Below are 16,499 nucleotides of genomic sequence, written 5' to 3'. Positions count from 1 at the left end.
CCGCCACAGCTGGCGGAGGTGCTTAAGGCCTCGGACCCCATGACCTTTGCCCCAGTCCTGCTGTCATTTTGAAAGTTACAGACCAGAGGGCTACATACTTCTCCGGATTTACTTCCCACCCGAGCCCCTCCAACACACACACACACACACACACACACACACACACACACACACACACTTTTCTTCTTCTTCCCCCTTGCTCTTGTGGTAGAAGTTTGGATTCATTCTGGAATGTCTGGAAGGATCCAGGAGCTAGACTGGGAAGGGCCTGGGGGTGGGAGGTACCAAGAGGCGCAACTAGTCTTTCCCGATGTGGCGGAGCCTGCTGCTTCCCTAGTGCGGCTTTTCATCCTTATCCAACGCGGAGCAGGAGCAGTCGAGGAGCATGTTCCCATTGGTGTGGCACTGCCAGGGAGCCAAGCCTTGGTTTGACATCTTGAAATTGAGTTTCCACTTGGCACCTTTCTTTCCATGGGCCTGAGCACTCTAGAAAGTATGTCTGGCATGAAGTAGATCAGACGGGGAGGTGGTCGTGTAACTAGGCATAGATCTGGTCGCATGTTAACCGTTTACTCTCTCAACTTTCCACCTCCTTTTTACCTCCTTTCCTTTCTTTGCCACCCCTTTTCTTGTTCCTCTCTCTCATTTTCTCTCCCTCTTAGCTCATTTGTGTGAGTGATTGACAAAATTAGCAAATCCATTCATATTACTTTTATTGTGCGGGTCTCAATAAATCCCCCATGTCCAGGGTGCACCTTAATGAGCTAGTGAGCTGACAAATTTGTTTACTGTAGCTGGAGGTGCCGAGTAATGAAATGCACTTGTGTCTGCAGCTCACTGCTAAACAAATACACGGTTTTCTGGAAGCCAGCATTGCTAGCCTCTGCCTGAGGATGCGGCTACATTCCCCAAGAGACCAAGTGGGGTGTGTGCGTGTGTGTGTGTGTGTATGTGTGTGTGTGTGTGTGTACGTACACACCTACCTGTGTGTGCTTTGAGACATGGGATCATTCATCCATGGCTTAGTTTTAAAACAAATTTGAATCAGCTGCTCCAGCTCCTCCCATTTTTGGTTATTCATTAAGAAGTCTCTGCTCCCTGGACTAACGACATGAAACCATAACTTCCCCCTCTCCCTTGCGAAAATGGAAGGTTATATAGATGTGTAGGTGCCTTCTAAGATTCTAAGCGGGTAAGAAAGAAAGGGGAAAAGGGTAGGGAGGGCTGGGTAAGGAGACTGGAATTGACAAGGCTGAAATTGACGGGAAAGCTAGAGCTAAGGTTTTTAGCTTCCAGCTTGGTTTGGAAAGATGTAACTTGAACACATGATAAAGGTGCCCAATGGTAGGTGACTGTATATAGGAGGCAAGCACCCATGTACAGGCTTGCAGCTAACTTGGCTTGATCCAAGCCTCCCAGCATGTTTCCTCAGCCTTCTCTACCCTTCCTGGGAGAGAGGCAGTAGGCAGTAAAGGAAACAGGGGGACTTGCGTCCCACCCTCTAGCAGCTGTCACTCCAGGGGTCAGTAGGTTGACACTTTTTTGGGCTGAGCAGGTTAGGCCCTCATTGTGCATGTAGCTCGCTTTCTGAGAAAGGCTGGGAATTCAGGAGCTCATCCCAAATGGTCCTGTAACTTATGCCCAAGAAGAAAACTAGTGGGGAAGCTCTTGGCCTTTTCTCTAGTAGACCCTCGAAAAGGAGCCAAGCCCTAAGTGATGGCACAGGGGGAGTCAAAAGGCAGGCACCCCTGCAGATGGCATGGACTGGGCGTTTGGTTCCTTTTTGCCTGCTCCTCGTCCCTTTTCCCCTACACCTCTAGCTTTCTCCATCCTCTGTAGCTGCGGACAGAGCCTTCCTGCCTTTGCTGTGAATCAGCCCCAGGTGCTTGCCTGTGTCTGTCCTTTCTTCCTGTACAGTGGATGATGCAACTTTACCAGTCTTTAACGATGACCTGGGGAGAGGTGGGAAAAGGAGGCAGTTGCAGTGACGGTTTTGGTGTGTGGTTACAAGGACTGCCCAGGGCTGGAGATGGTGTTCTAGAAAAGAGCAATCCTGGGGAGTCAGAGGAAATAGAAAGATAGGCCTGAGGATTTGGGGGTCGGGGGGGTAGAGGGTGGGAGATGGTTCCGTTTAACTCATGGTTTTCACACACACCCAAATTGGGTGTTTTCTTTCTCTGGGGAGAACAAGCTGCTGGGGGTGGCAAGGGAAGCAGCTCTTCCTTTGTTGGGTGAGGTCATAGGGAGTTAGGAGTTAGACTTGAGAAGCCCATCCATGGTTCACACGCATGCACACGCACATGATCCGGCACACGCACATGATCCGGCACACGGACACATAGCCGTCACGGCCGGCTTACCAAAAAAAGCCAGAGTATATTTAGATCCCTCAGCTCTTTTGATTAAGAAACTGCTTATAGCTGGAGATAATAAGAGCCTTGCTCCAAGAAGGTGTAGCACCTGAACATCTTCGCCAGCTGCGTGTCCCTCTGATCCTGTTCCTTCCTTTCTATTAAAGAGCTAATTGGTATGAAAATGGTACAGGTGTAAACATGAGGATTTTTGTGTCTCATAATTTTAGACCCAGTCATCACCTGGGTGAAATAAATACCCAGCATCCATGTCACCCCTCCTGCCTCCCGTTCCACCCTGGCCTTGGCTTTCTCCCATTTTTTGGTCTAAATTTAAACTCGTTTTAAATCGAGAGTCTGTGAGTCGTACATGCCGTGCCGCCAACACTTTGCTGTCTGTGGGGGTGGAGGGTGGGTGCGGTATGGTCACCATCTCCAGAGATAGAATCGATGCAAAGCGGGACCCTGCCCACATTACCTACGAACCATTCTTCATTCAGCCTGCCACCACCATTCCTCCTTCCTAATTCTAATTCCCTTCAGGGAGACACCCTTGGAGGCCAGCCTAAGATTGAGCCCCCATCCTTTCTTCAGAAGAGCAGAGGAAGTGCTGTTCTTTGACCTGGTAAATCATTTCCTTGAGCCAACGCTAATTTATGTGTCTGATTTACATTGAAACTTACAGATTGATAGAAAACAAATACATTTGTAGGATTTATGCACTCAAAAACATTTGTCAGTTGCCTCATAACAACACTATGCAGTTGGTGTTGGAAAGGGCAGGTTAGTTGTGCGTGTCGTTTCCTGGACGAAGAAAGGAGGCCAAGGGCAGCAGCTACCTGGCTCAGGGTCACAAAGCCAGCCAGGGCTGCTTCTCTTGGCCGAAACCAGGGTTGTCCGAGTGTTTCACTGTGTGATGTAGTAAAACTGGGCCTTCTGTGGTTTGGGTCTTCAGTTCTAAGCAACAGAGTTCAGACTTGGATCCAGAACTGTGGAGTCCTGTCCAGCCCACCACATATTCGTGAGGGGCCCCAAAGAGATCAGCTGTCTGTAGGTCACTTTGCATTTCTCATTTCCAAGGAGAGTCTTGTTGGAAGCTCTCAGAAATGGCTACATTCGGTCTGCACTTCCCCCAGCTCCAGCCCTCTGTCTCTCTGAACCATGACGTCCGCTACCCCATGTCTCCCCTCTGCCCTCTGTGACTGCCCCACAGCTCCTTGTTGATTCTTTAATGCATAAACGTCATGCAGTTATTGAGTGCCTACTCTCTGCCAGGCCCTGAGTTCTATGTTGAGGATATAAAGACGAAGAGAATAGTTCCTGCTTTGGAGGGCTTACAATCAGTAGGCAGAGCTGGATGTCAAAAATAAATGTAACACAGGGTTTTACATGCTGTAATCGTGAGGGCTCAGAGGAAGACGTTCTTGGCACTGAGTCCTAAATGGCGTAACTCAGCCAAGATGCCTTCTCCAGGGTCAGCTTCCTAGAAGAAGCAGCCCGGCATCGATAAAACAACTTAGGCTTGTGTATCGTACAAGACTGTTGTGATCCATAGCCAGGTTGTCCACTGCAGGAGGATGCCCAGCTGAGGAGGGGATGGAGGCTGGAATCCAGCCTGCCCTGCTCACCGGAGCTGTGTACCAGGCGGGATCTGTGTCTGCCCAGAGAAAGAGGCATAGTTCTCTAATTCAGACAAAGGTGTCATCTGGGCTGGTGTTTTGGCTCTGCTACCTCTTTATAGCTATAAGCTTTTTCACATGGGTATCTCATTTGGTACTCTCAACAACCACAAGCAATATGGCAAGGGATGGGCATACCCTGGCCCAGAGAAATTCAATGACTTGCTCAGGGTCACAAGGCAAGTAAGTGGCAGAGCCAGGACACCTGTGCTTCTTTTGTCTCCCTTGTGTCATGCTGACCGTTTGCTTTCTGCAGATCTTTTGCAACCAGTGGAGGCTCCTCCCCTCTCCCTAGTGGGGTCTCTCGTAGCAGAGGAAGGAACAGCAGGTACCTCAGGGCCTCGGGCATTGAAGGGAGCAGACTGTTCTGATGCTGCTAAGATCCCCTTGCCCCGCCGCACATCTCACTGCAGCTAATGAATTGCTAATACAATTTTCTAGATAATTTTATTTCCATACTTCCACATTTTAATGTGTTTCCAAAAAGCTAGTATTTATTTGCTTAATCTCCCAGTGTAATAGAATCTGCCCTGACTCATCATACATGTGGACAATCAGCTAGGCAGAAACTATAGCAAATTGTTTAATAACTCAGATCGTCTCAAGATTTTTAACTTGTATACACCAATAGCTTTTCTTGTGTCTCGTCCACGTCTCCCCCAGCCCTTTCCTTTTTTTAAAAAATATATTTTTCCCTTTTCTCAGCTGTTGGTCTCCAAATACAAGAATGGGGAGAATGGATGTGGGGCCTCAGAGCCCCCTTCTCTTCATCTCTGAGCCTCAGGCAGTACGGCAGTGGCCAGGGAGAGTCCCTGCACCTTATGGGATATCCCAGGAAGGGGAGAGAGACCACTGGAGGTGCTTTGTTCCAGGTGGTGGCTGTGTAACTTTAAACCTGTCACCAAGGTGCAGAGCTGGTCATCTGGGACTTCAACTGCAGTACGCTTCCAGACTCGAGCCCAAGCCTGGGGTCCTGCCATGCCAACTTTCTGGATTTCATTTCTCTACCCTCCTCCTGTCTTCACAGCCCCTATCCTAGCCTGGTCCCCACCCTCCTTTAGTGGTAGCACAAAGGCCATCAGTTCTCTCCCTGCTTCTAGCCATTTGCCACTGCTGTTGGTCCCCATACTGCCCCAAGGGCCATTGCCCTCACGTACTGGTAGGACCACGCTAGCACCCCATTCCTTTTGTGTCAAATGAAGTCTGATCTGTCCCACCTGGCAATAGGGCCCTCTGTGATCTGACCCCCAATAACCTTCCCACTTATCTCCATCCTCAGGGCCTGGCCTCAGTCTCCACTTGCTCTGAAATTTGCTTGTGGCATTTACTTAAGCCTGGCTCCTGTGCCCGGCCTCCTAGTCCTTGGCTTCTCAATACCCTTCATTTCTCAAAGCCACTGAAAAAAAAATCTCTCAGAATCTTCTCCAAAGCTTCTTGAAGTCACCTGGTCTTATCCTCTGGCTGTTTGTTGACTTGTCTGTGTCCCCCACTGGTCTGGGACCCTATTTCTCCGGATGATCTCAGCATCTCCCTTGTCACCTAGCACAGTGTCTACACTATTGGTAATATTCACTGAGTCAGCCGAATAGACCTGAAGTGGGTTCAGACCATCCCGAGAAGGAGGGATGGCATAGTGGGGCAGTTTCCAGAGCCTCGGGAAAAGCAAGGGGGCAGACTGAGGCCGCCTGCCCTGCCTGGTGGTACCGGCCGTCAGAGCTTCTCAGGGCCTGGCTTTTTAGGCTCAGGGTGTCCTATGGGGAATGTCGTTCATGTTCCCCCTGACCCAGGCTCCTTTCACCCCGGGGAGTTCAGGGGATGCATAAGGAGAAACCTGGGCTCTTAAAGGGCATGGCTTGTCTGTCTTACAGATTTAAAGCAGTTGTTTGACATCTGGCTTTATCGGGGTTCACTGTGTGGAGTGAGGTCAGGGGGCAGAGAGGGGCTGGTGGTGGGGGCCCTTGGGATGAAGCAGCCAGGACTGCTGTGCCACAGAACATATGGCAGATGGCCTCCACTCCTGGGTGTATTGACCGGAATGGACTGGACGTTGAGGACTGTCAGCCCTTGGTCTGCTTCTGTCATTTCCCTCAGTGCGGCCCCTTGATCAAATGGAGCCAAGTGCCCCAATACCTCCCAAAGATTTTGCTGGCTCCCGGGCGTTTGGAAAGGCTTCAGAGAGCTATGCCTGTGACTCCACTTCCAGTCCACTCCTCTTGCCCAAGTCCTCTAAGCATTGCTGGAGCGAGCCCTGGATACATTGGCGCTCCTGAACCAGCTGGGTTGGAGCTGGCTTGCTGGCGTCGTTACCTTGCTCTTCTAGGGGAAGGACAGACAGACAGGTGGCAAGTCCAGAAATAGACATGGGCCCAGCCCTGTGGTTTCTGAAACCAGACAGACCTAGGCATTTTCAGATTTCAACTCTGCCTCTTTCTCACTGTGTGACCTTAGGCAAGTTATTTAATTGTCCTGTTTTCCCATTTGTAAAAAGGGGGCTGAGAATGCCTGCCTTGGAGGGTAGCAAGTTTTAAGTGAGATGACAACACAGATAAAGCATCTAGCACAGCACCTGTATCAGTTCCCTTCCCTTCTGCTATTTGAGGCCGGGAGCAAAAAGTGAGCCCTTGGTTATATTCAGTCTCCCTGCTCAGCTCACCCTGGACCTGGATGCGGGCAATATGGATGGAAGCATGGTTGCAGGCGCCTGGTTTTCCAAGTGTCTGAAAAGAAGGGTGTGAGGGGTGAAGGAATAGCGGAGAGTGAGAGGTTTTGCCTTCCCACTAGTCCATCCCAAACCCAGCCACGAGTGGGACTGAGATGGGGAGAGCAGACCTCTCACTTGCCTTCTCCATTGGTGGACTAGGGGGGCAGCCAGGCTCTTCATGCTGCCCTTTTTACCTCACTTTCCACCGGGAGCCTCCTGATTCCACACTGAGCAGGCCACAACCCCTGGCAGCCAAATCTCTGCCCCTCTCTCCCCTCTGGATTGGGTTGACAGATGCCAGGCCTGGCCACCTTTCCTGCCTGTGTCCCTCACACAGGGCTGAGCATAGGCGATATTTCCCAGATGCCAGCAAAGAGAGGTGAACAGATGGGCCTCCCAGGGGAGCTGACGTTCTTATGGAAACGGAATCCAAAATGATGGGCAGTGAGCCACCAGTTAGGAATCAGATGGGAGGGTTTAGATGCTCCCTCAGGTGGTGCTGTACCCAGAAAGGCCATGGTTCCAGCGTACCATTGGCAGGGGCTTGATAACAAATAGCAAATGGCAGCCTGTCTTTGTAGTATGCTGTGGGATGCCTACCTCCCTGTGCTTCTGATCTGCACAGGGAATGACTGGACTGAATTAAATGAAAATCTCATGTCATTCACGATCTTAAAATCCTTTGACAATTGCCCATTGGTCTTGGGGTGAAACCTGAAGCTCTTAATATGGTTTTCAAGACCCCACACGACCTGGCCCTGCCCACTTCTTTGACCTTCTCCTCTACTCATTGTCTGCTTCCCCAGCTGTGCCGTTCTTCTGTCTGCTTCTCCGACCTGCCATGTTTCTTTCCAGACTAGTGTTCACAGCTGCTCTTTCGTCTTCCAGGAATGTTCCCCCCGACGGACCCTGTGTGCTGGGTAACATTTGTGATGAGAGCAGGGACTTTGTGTAGTTTTCCATAGTACACCCCCAGTGCCAAAAAGAGTCCTACTTGTGGAAGGTACTAAAATAACATTTGTTGACTGAGTGGATCCTTAAGATGTGTACTTTAATGAATGGAGAAGTGGTTAAAATATTAGTCCGATGTGACTAGCTTGAGGAGAGGGCTCACGTCAGGTGCCGGGGTGTGCATCCCAGCTCTGCTGCTAAGGAACCCCACGGAACTTTGGACAAGTTACTCAGTCTCTCTGTGCCTCGTTTTCCTCATCTGAACGGTGAGGACGTGGAGCCCATGTTTTGGAGATGTTATTTTAAATTAGTTACATTCGTACAGTGGCCGGAAGATGTTACCTTCGTTATTGTGGTTCCTCACAGAAGCTACCCTGACATCTGACCTCCTGCCCCAGACTCCGAAAAGTCCCTCTGAAATGTGCCATCTTAGTCCCATGCCTTCGACACAGCACTCCATACAGTTGCCAACTCACATTTGCTGCTGCGACGTGTCTGATTAATGCCTCTCTTTCTCTCATTAGACTTTAGGTTCCATAAGGGCAGGAAGTGAGTTGATTTTGCCCACCATCTGGTATGTGGGTCACATACTAGATGCTGTATAAACATTGTATGTCCCAGGCAACCTCTGGGTTTGCCCCTGAACGTGGTGGTTCAGGCAGGGGTGCTAGTCCTGATGCTGGCTATTTCTCCAGCCTGGGTGAGTAGAGAACGGCCTTGTGCTCTACCCTTCCTGAGGCTCTCCCGCTCCTGTCTCCCGCAGGCACAGACATGGCCGTCTTCTGTCTGCTGTGCGGGAAGCGTTTCCAGGCACAGAGCGCGCTCCAGCAGCACATGGAGGTCCACGCAGGCGTGCGCAGCTACATCTGCAGCGAGTGTGACCGCACCTTCCCCAGCCACACCGCCCTCAAACGCCACCTGCGCTCACACACAGGTAGGCCGGTCCAGGATGAGGAAATCAGGGTCTCTGGGAACAATGTCTGGATTTACCTCCCAAAACATAAAGTGGCGAGGCGGGTAGAATTGGCCTGTAGCCCTTCTTTGCTTAAGGTTTGGGCGTTGGTGGATGGGTGGGGGCTTCCATAGTGCTGCAGGTATATGTTTATAGTTCTCCTGATCTCACCTCATGGACCTTGCATCCTCCATCTCTTCATGCTCAACAGAGAGGGTACTCATTAGAAATGCAGCCTTGGGTCTCACCCTCAGAAATTGATTTGGCAGGTGTGGGGTGGGATGTAAGACCCAACATTATTGGTAAGTATTCCTAAGGGATTCTGAGGCAGGTGGACCCAAACTCATGCTGAAAAACCTACCTGCTTAGTCTCTAAATCTCTCTGCCACACACCCTTTACTGTCCCTGACCCCCACCCAGGGGGTACACGCTCCCGAAGTCAGCCTCAGGCTCTTAAGGGGATGTTGCTGAAGTAGCTCCGCAATCACAGAAGCACATTTTCTGTACTAGGGTCTTAACCTTGTTTAGGGGAGTGAACAGTGAGCCATGAAATATTCCTGTGTAGCCAGTTCCAGATGATGGGGGAGGAGAGGGTTGTAAGTCAGGGGAGCTGGGCCACCACCCTCTCCGTTTTGGGGATGAGATACTTACCCCTGAGGGCCAAGAGATATGTTTCCTTGTAGCAGCTCCTGATTCTCTAGCAAGGGCATGGAAGACTTAAATTCTTTCCTTTAAGACAAAATTGGGTCCTTGCCTACGATACTGTGGATAAAGGCTGCCCATTTCTGAGTCTGCATGTGTCTCTACTTGTGTGTGTTCTCTCCTGGGTTTGGAGTGGGAAGTAGTGATGGGGTGGGGCCAGGAAGACACACTCTATATCTGGATTTGTTACAGGGCTTATTTATGTTCATGTCTCAGGGCACAAAAACTCTGTGTGCCTCTAGACAGGGATGGTTGGGCACTTTCTGCCCTCATTCTTGAGTCTTGTCACAGCTCCGGGATTAAGTATGCAGACCAGGCCTTTCATGGGTGGCAGGCTCTGCTGAGTAAGGGAGGGGTTTTATTTATCATGGACTGAGCAGCTTGTCCCACCGATAGTGGGCATCCTCACCAGGGAGCCTGCCTGGGCTCTCACTTCTGGATGCCACTCTGTTCAGGGGAAGCATACTACCTTAGCATCACCAGATTAGCTTAGAACTATTTAGAATTGCTGGCATAGGACAGGGGGAGGTCGCAGAGAGTAGGGCCTGACGAGAAGGGCTAAGGAAGAAGGGATACTGACAAGGACTTTCCCTAAAGTGACTGCATAAGCATCCCTGCAGGTTTATGCACCTTCCTCTTAACACTTCCCCCACGGGGTCCCCAAATTCAGCCTTATCAAAGACGAGCAGTTACCTTCAACTACTTCTGAGGACGTTGCTGGGTCAAATCTCTTGGTTTCATGTTACTTGAATGATCCCAGCCTGCTAAGTCTACCCAGGATATGCCCTGCTCTGCCCAGGCCACCTTCAAAGAGCTCAGATATCAAAATGCCACATGCTTCTGTGTCGATCACGGCTCAGATCTGTGGGAAGGGGCTGTTTCCAGACATAGTTTGGGAGAAGCACTTGCTTAATCTATGAAACATGTACACTGCCTATGCTCAAATACAAATACCCACCAGACATAGTTTGGGAGAAGCACTTGCTTAATCTAGGAAACATGAAACATGTACACTGCCTATGCACACATACAAACACCCGTCGATTTCCACACCAGTGAGGCCCTGCACACACAAGCCATATACAGGCCAAGCGCACCCCCACACGATGCCTCATTAATATTCTGTTGTTCTTGGCCCATTTACTGCTGGGGCCTGGTGTTTAGCATCGGCAGCTGTGTTTGGTAGGTTAGTCCAGCCGCGCTCTTGGCATTGATGGATCCCTGATCACACGGCTCATCATATAATAAACTCTCAGCTGTGCTCCAGGGAGGGGCCCGAGGAACTGACGGGATGGGGCTGGAGTGGGTAGGACAATACTGGGCCTGGCCGGTGCCAGGGAAACCACCAGGTAAGGACAGATCTCTGGGGTCACAGGTGCACTGGGCAGGCCGGAGGGGGCTCTAATTAGTCTCGTTTGTCCTGCACTTAATGTCAAGCTCATTAAAGAGGCTACAGAGTTAATCAACATACCACAAATTGGATTTTGAGTTCTGCAGCCAGTTTTGTGTACATTATGGCAACACTGACACGATTAACTCTCAGGGCGAGGATTTTGGGCCAGGTGCTTGCCATGCTTCAAAGTGAGTGTGTGCGTGTGTGTGTGTGTGTGTGTGTGCGTGTGCGTGCGCACGCGTGTGTGTGCGCGCGTGTGTGTTTGTGTGTGCTTTTTTCCTCCTAAGTTCTTTTTATTCCTTTCCCTGGGCTGACTCTAGAGATTGCCTATTTAAACTCATTTAACATGCGATCCACTTCATAATTAAATTCATAAAAATCTGATCAAACAAACCTCTCTGTCTTAACCCTTTGTTTTTTAAACTCTTAGGGCCCCCCTCTAGAGGGAGAAGGCACAGACGCTGGTTCCCCCAGCTGGGTGGCTGCCGATGGACATTTTAATTACCGGCTCTGGCTGAAGTCTCACGTGGTCCTCGCTTTATTTATTTATTTATATCTTAATGAGGATACTGAATCCTTGATTAAAGTCATAATCGTTGCTGATTTAGTAAGGAAGGGGGGTGGGTGTCAGATGGAGCTGTGCGTGCAGCCATCTACACAGAGAGTGGCACACGGGCACAGGTGCGCACAGACTGACCCTCACTCCGTCAGCATACAACTGATTGGGATCAGAGTCTGCACAGGCCTCTAACTTCCCTTGGGTTGGATGGAGTTGGTGGCTGGGGACCAGGCAGTCTGCACAGCCCTGGCAGCAAGGGGGTGGGCAGATGTCGAGAACCCCAGGGCTCCGTTCATTCCCAGATCTGCATGTGAGGGACTCATTGGCCTCAGCCAGTGCAGTGCCCCATAGATTGGTAAGAACTGGTGTCGAGAGGTGGCTCTGGTTTGAGCTTCTCCTGTCCGGCTCCTTGAGGGAAATGCTCCCACCTGCACCGCTATGCCCTCGGTGCTTCTTGAAGATCTTCTACACATGAGAGAGCCCATCAGTGGGTGGACCCCAGCATCCACTGCCCACAGAGCCTTAAAGCTCTTCAAAACCATCAGAGAGATGAGAATTTATGTGGGTACAGGGGCCTGCATCCAAGAGCGGGGAGCTTGTGTTAGAGGCCTGAGGAGGGGAGAGAGAGAGAAGAGAGTAAAATATAATTTTAAAGAGGAAGTGAAGGCACAGGCATACGAGTCTATAACGAGAAGGACAATTTATGCCCAGGCACGAGCGCAGTTTGACATGGGGATAATGAAAAAACGTAGGTCATTGTGGATGACTTAAACCTTCAGCAGCTGAAGAAAATGTATGAAATGCAGAGGACATTACACGGTTGGCAGCCCCGCACATCTGCAGAGGGACAAGTGAAATACAGTGGGCCATTCTTTACCATAAACTGTGGTTGTTGGAGATGCAGCCCAGAGAAATTGTAATTACAGTGACAAGACGAATCAGCGATATTTAAATATTCATGAACAAAGTCTGGGGTGATCAATCTATCTTTATTGTCTGTGCCTTCACTCCTGTAATAAATAAGTAGCTGAAGTCCTTACCTTTCATTCCCCAAAGCCCCCACTTTGGGTACAAAATAAAAAATAGTTAACCCCCACACTCTAACCCAACTGCTCACCCTCCAGGGGCCATAAGAGTGGAATGCACAGAGAGCAGGCTGATGGACGTAGGTTCCAGGCCGAGAAAAGGCTGTTCTCTCCAAGTTTCATATACCCAACATTTCCTGAGTGTCTGCTCTGGGTGGTCCCTGTGCTACGTACGGAGGCTACAAGGATGAACAAACCTCCCATTTTACCCTCGAGGTGCTTCCTAGAAGCGTGGTGGGTGTGACAGTAGATATACAACAGCATGTCAATTAGCAATCTGAGAACTGTCCAATGTCCAGACTCAAGAACCAGACCAGAATCTGAATCCCAACTTGGCTACTTACTAGCTATTTGACCTTGGGGACCATATTTAAGCATCTCTGAGCATCTCATTTTTCTCACCTGTAAAATGAGAATAATAATATCTTTCTTGTAAGGTTGTTGCAGTGATTACGTGATATGATCGGTGTGAAGTTCTTAGTACAGTAATGAACACTCAACAAAAATGCGGGCCGTTTTAATTAGAATATACCATAAAAATTATACTGCTGCTGCTAAAAGAGCAAAATGCTGGACTTCTTTTCTCTTTGGGGATAGAGAAGTATAACTCATTTTGCCTGGGGGATTAATGGGAAGCTTCCAGACAGGGGTGATGTACGAGTTGGGCTTTGAAGGATGACTAGGAGTTTGCTGGGGAGAGAAGAGGAAATGAAGCTGGGAGAAGAGCTGTGTAAAACTGGAAGAGGGAGAGAGCAGAAGGGGTTTTGGGGACAATGTTCTCATTGTTTCCAAAATTGGAAACAATTTGAGGATATGAGAGTCAGGCTGGAGTGGCTTTTGCCCCTGACCTAGAGGAAAGGAGGAGAAGGTAGCATGGTCTCAAAGCCACCCAGATCCGCTCTACACTCGTGGGGGCCTGATTTTGGGGATTGCTGTTCATCCATGAACCAGATGGGCCCTCTTATCCCAAGACTGGCCCTTGACCCATGGATAGCCACTGGACCACAGTAAAGTATGGGCACGCGTGAACATATGTGCTCCCTGTTTATGCTATGGAGGCTGGGAGAGGCTGGGGGTCCTTAAGTCATCTTTGCAGGCTGTGAATGCAGGCAGTCTCATCCTCCTGGTGCACTGAACGTGTCCTTCTGTCCCCTGAAGTTAAGCCAGGGGTAGGCAAGAACCTGAACCAGCCCCTTGTCCCCACAGGCGACCACCCGTACGAGTGTGAGTTCTGTGGCAGCTGCTTCCGGGATGAGAGCACGCTCAAGAGCCACAAACGCATCCACACAGGCGAGAAACCCTACGAGTGCAATGGGTGTGGCAAGAAGTTCAGCCTCAAGCACCAACTGGAGACGCACTATAGGGTGCATACAGGTACTGAGGGCCAGCGAGGGCTCCTGAGCCGGCTCTGGGGACCTGGGTGGAGGTGGTGGACTGATGGTTTCCCAGAGAAGCCCAGGTGAGGATGGCCTGAGGCTGAATCAGAGATACCTTCTGTTAAGGGTTGGTATGTTAACCTGAGTGTCACTGCCCCCATGCAAGGCTGAGGCAGACATTGCTCATCAATCACAGCACACTTTCCATGAGCCCAAACTAGCCCTCCCGGCAGCTGTACCAGTAGTTCATGGATGACATGCAAGATGACATTGGTGAATCCTGAATTAGGGTTCCCCAATTAGCTAGAGTGAAGGTTAGGATGATTTTTTACTTGAGGGGTAGAGTCAGAATTAAAGGGCATTGAGTTATGTTATGATGAAGGTTGGGAAATTGTAAGTTAGAGTTAGGTTCAGAGATCAGAGAAACAGATCTATGTAATAAACCCTCTACATGTATAATGTTTTACTGTGTCAAAGGGACTTAATGTTCCTTTTTACATTAAAAAAAAAAAAAAGTGAGCTACTGTTTTCCCTGGGATCTGAGGACAGAACTGGTGAAAGCAGTCCTTAAGTTTAGAGCCACTGGGGTTGGGGGCAGTGGAAAGCAGGAGCTGGCCTGTACCCGCTTGTGAAAGCCAATTTTGCACATCTCTCCCCAACTCCAAGTTCAATGGCATTGCCTGGGTTGTTTGCCGTTTGCCTGGTGGAAGTATTCACAACATGGCCACGGACAAATGCTACAAATCCAGGCTTTGAGGGGAACCAGTTGTTACACATTAACCACCTGTACACCACTGGATGTGGGGAGGACTTCATGTATTCCATGTATTTCATGCATTTAGAAGGACTTCATCTGAGGATAAGAGGTAGTGGTAGGTAGTGGAATCTGGCAAGTGAGAAAGCCTCCTCGTTTTCCTTAGGGGAAATAGCTGTCCTTTGCAGAGAAAGGGGAGAGGTGACCTCTCTGGGTGGGGAGGTTTGGGCAGTGGGAGTCGTGAGCGGAGGATACATGTTGTCATGGCTCTGCTTTCTTGCCTCTGGCATCGGCCACAAGGAGAGAATGGGGTGCTGACCACTAGAGTGACCCAGAGGATTCCCCAGAGCCCTGGGGCTTCCTGAGCCCCTTGTCGGGGATTTGACCTGGCAGGTGGATCATTAAATGCATTGGCAGTGACTATTGTAAATAGCAGGTCGATAGTTAGATCACTTTGGCTGTTCATTACTTCATTATTTGCTGGGCCTTCTGCACGGAGGAGTATCGATAGCGAGATGGCTGGCCAGTTAATTACTGTATCTAAACAAGGTTCCCTCACACCCTGTGCTCAGCTCCAGGGGACTCTGAGAGGAAGGGGGTCATCGGGCAACAGCTAGGGCGTGGCCATGTGCTCCCAGGTTCTCTGTCCTGCCCCCATTCTAGCCCCAGAGGGGAAGGCAGGATCCCGTGCAGGTTCTCAGAACCTTGGGTGACTGGAAAACCCCAGGTGCAGCATGTTTGAAGGACTGGGTTCCCTCAATTTCACCCAGCTCTGCTCCCCACCGTCTGTAGCCTGGAAAGGGCTGCACCCCCTTCCTTCCCTGGGAGGAACTGTGCTGAAGAGCCATCCCCAGGAGCATTCGGAGCCTCGCCGCCCCTTTTCTGAACCTCCATTTCCTTTCTCAGGAAGAGGAGGGTCTGTGCCTTTTAAGAGTTAAGGGTAGGGCAAGGGCCTTGAGCTGCGCTACATACAGTGGCCACCAGCTACCTGTGGCTGTGTAAATTAGTTACAGAGAAGCAAGATGAAAAGTGTAGTTCCCGGTCGCACTGGCCACATTTTAGGCACTCAGTTGCCATCTGTGACTAGTGGCTGCCGTATTGGATGGTGCAGTCACCATCATGGAACGTTCTAGTGGAAAGTGCTGAACTAGAAGGCCAGCTGAGACTCTGACCATCTTGTCCTTTTTCTCTGGGGATGCAGAAGGCATCCTCTGACCACCAGTAGGGTGTTCTTTGGGTGGTGTCCGGGCTGGGTCCCTATTCCTTTGTCCCCCTGTTGTTCGTTTCTGACTAGCTACCTAACATTCATCCTCCAGTAAGCCCAAGGGTGCACGGAGGGTCAGAGCGTCCCTGCGGAGGCCCTCACAGCCTCTCCCTCTGTCCTCCTCCCACAGGCGAGAAGCCCTTCGAGTGTAAGCTCTGCCACCAGCGCTCCCGGGACTACTCGGCCATGATCAAGCACCTGAGGACGCACAACGGCGCCTCCCCCTACCAGTGCACCATCTGCACGGAGTACTGCCCCAGCCTCTCCTCCATGCAGAAGCACATGAAGGGCCACAAGCCCGAGGAGATCCCGCCCGACTGGAGGATAGAGAAGACTTACCTCTACCTGTGCTACGTGTGAAGCCAGGCCAGGCGGGGGCGGAGGAGTGGAGTGAGAAGAGTTAGAGTAGGGTGAAGTCGAGGAAAGACTGGAGGAAAAAAAAAAGGAAAAAAAAAAAAAAAGAGGAGGAAAAGGAAACCCGATAGCTGTCTGCCCTTGGAGTCTCTCTGGGGCTCCAGGTGACCTGGATGTCTGGCCACTGCCCCTTCGTGGGGCCTCCACCCTCCTCTCCTTGCTGGAGCTTGGCCTGATTTCTTGGGTCGGGGTGGAGGTGGTTTTGTTCAGCTCAGATGGTGGTGTGTGTATCTCTTCCCTCCACCCAGATGCTCTGTTTGTATCCAGAAATGGGGGCTAGGAAGGGGGTGAGGGGTCCTCTGGTCAGAGCCAACCACT

The 16,499-nt window shown here is 50.5% G+C and overlaps 1 protein-coding gene across 3 annotated transcripts in view; it reads left to right on the top strand.

The window, feature by feature from the left end:
* ZBTB16 (zinc finger and BTB domain containing 16) overlaps positions 1–16,294 on the top strand; it is a 178,225-nt gene extending 161,931 nt beyond the window's left edge. For 2 of the 3 annotated variants that reach the window (XM_006912794.3, XM_006912795.2), the window contains exons 5-7: positions 8,446–8,616; positions 13,580–13,747; positions 15,898–16,206. In XM_006912794.3, the coding sequence (XP_006912856.1) occupies positions 8,446–8,616; positions 13,580–13,747; positions 15,898–16,127 (569 nt within the window). In that variant the 3' untranslated portion in view covers positions 16,128–16,206. Of the gene's footprint in view, positions 1–8,445; positions 8,617–13,579; positions 13,748–15,897 lie in introns of all 3 variants that reach the window. The other variant, XM_025047497.1, reaches the window with a different exon arrangement.
* Positions 16,295–16,499: the final 205 nt, after the last annotated feature.

This window comes from Pteropus alecto, unplaced genomic scaffold, assembly GCF_000325575.1.
Source record: "Pteropus alecto unplaced genomic scaffold, ASM32557v1 scaffold224, whole genome shotgun sequence".
Classification (NCBI taxonomy): Eukaryota; Metazoa; Chordata; class Mammalia; order Chiroptera; family Pteropodidae; genus Pteropus; species Pteropus alecto.
This window is presented reverse-complemented; position numbering and strand designations above follow the sequence as displayed.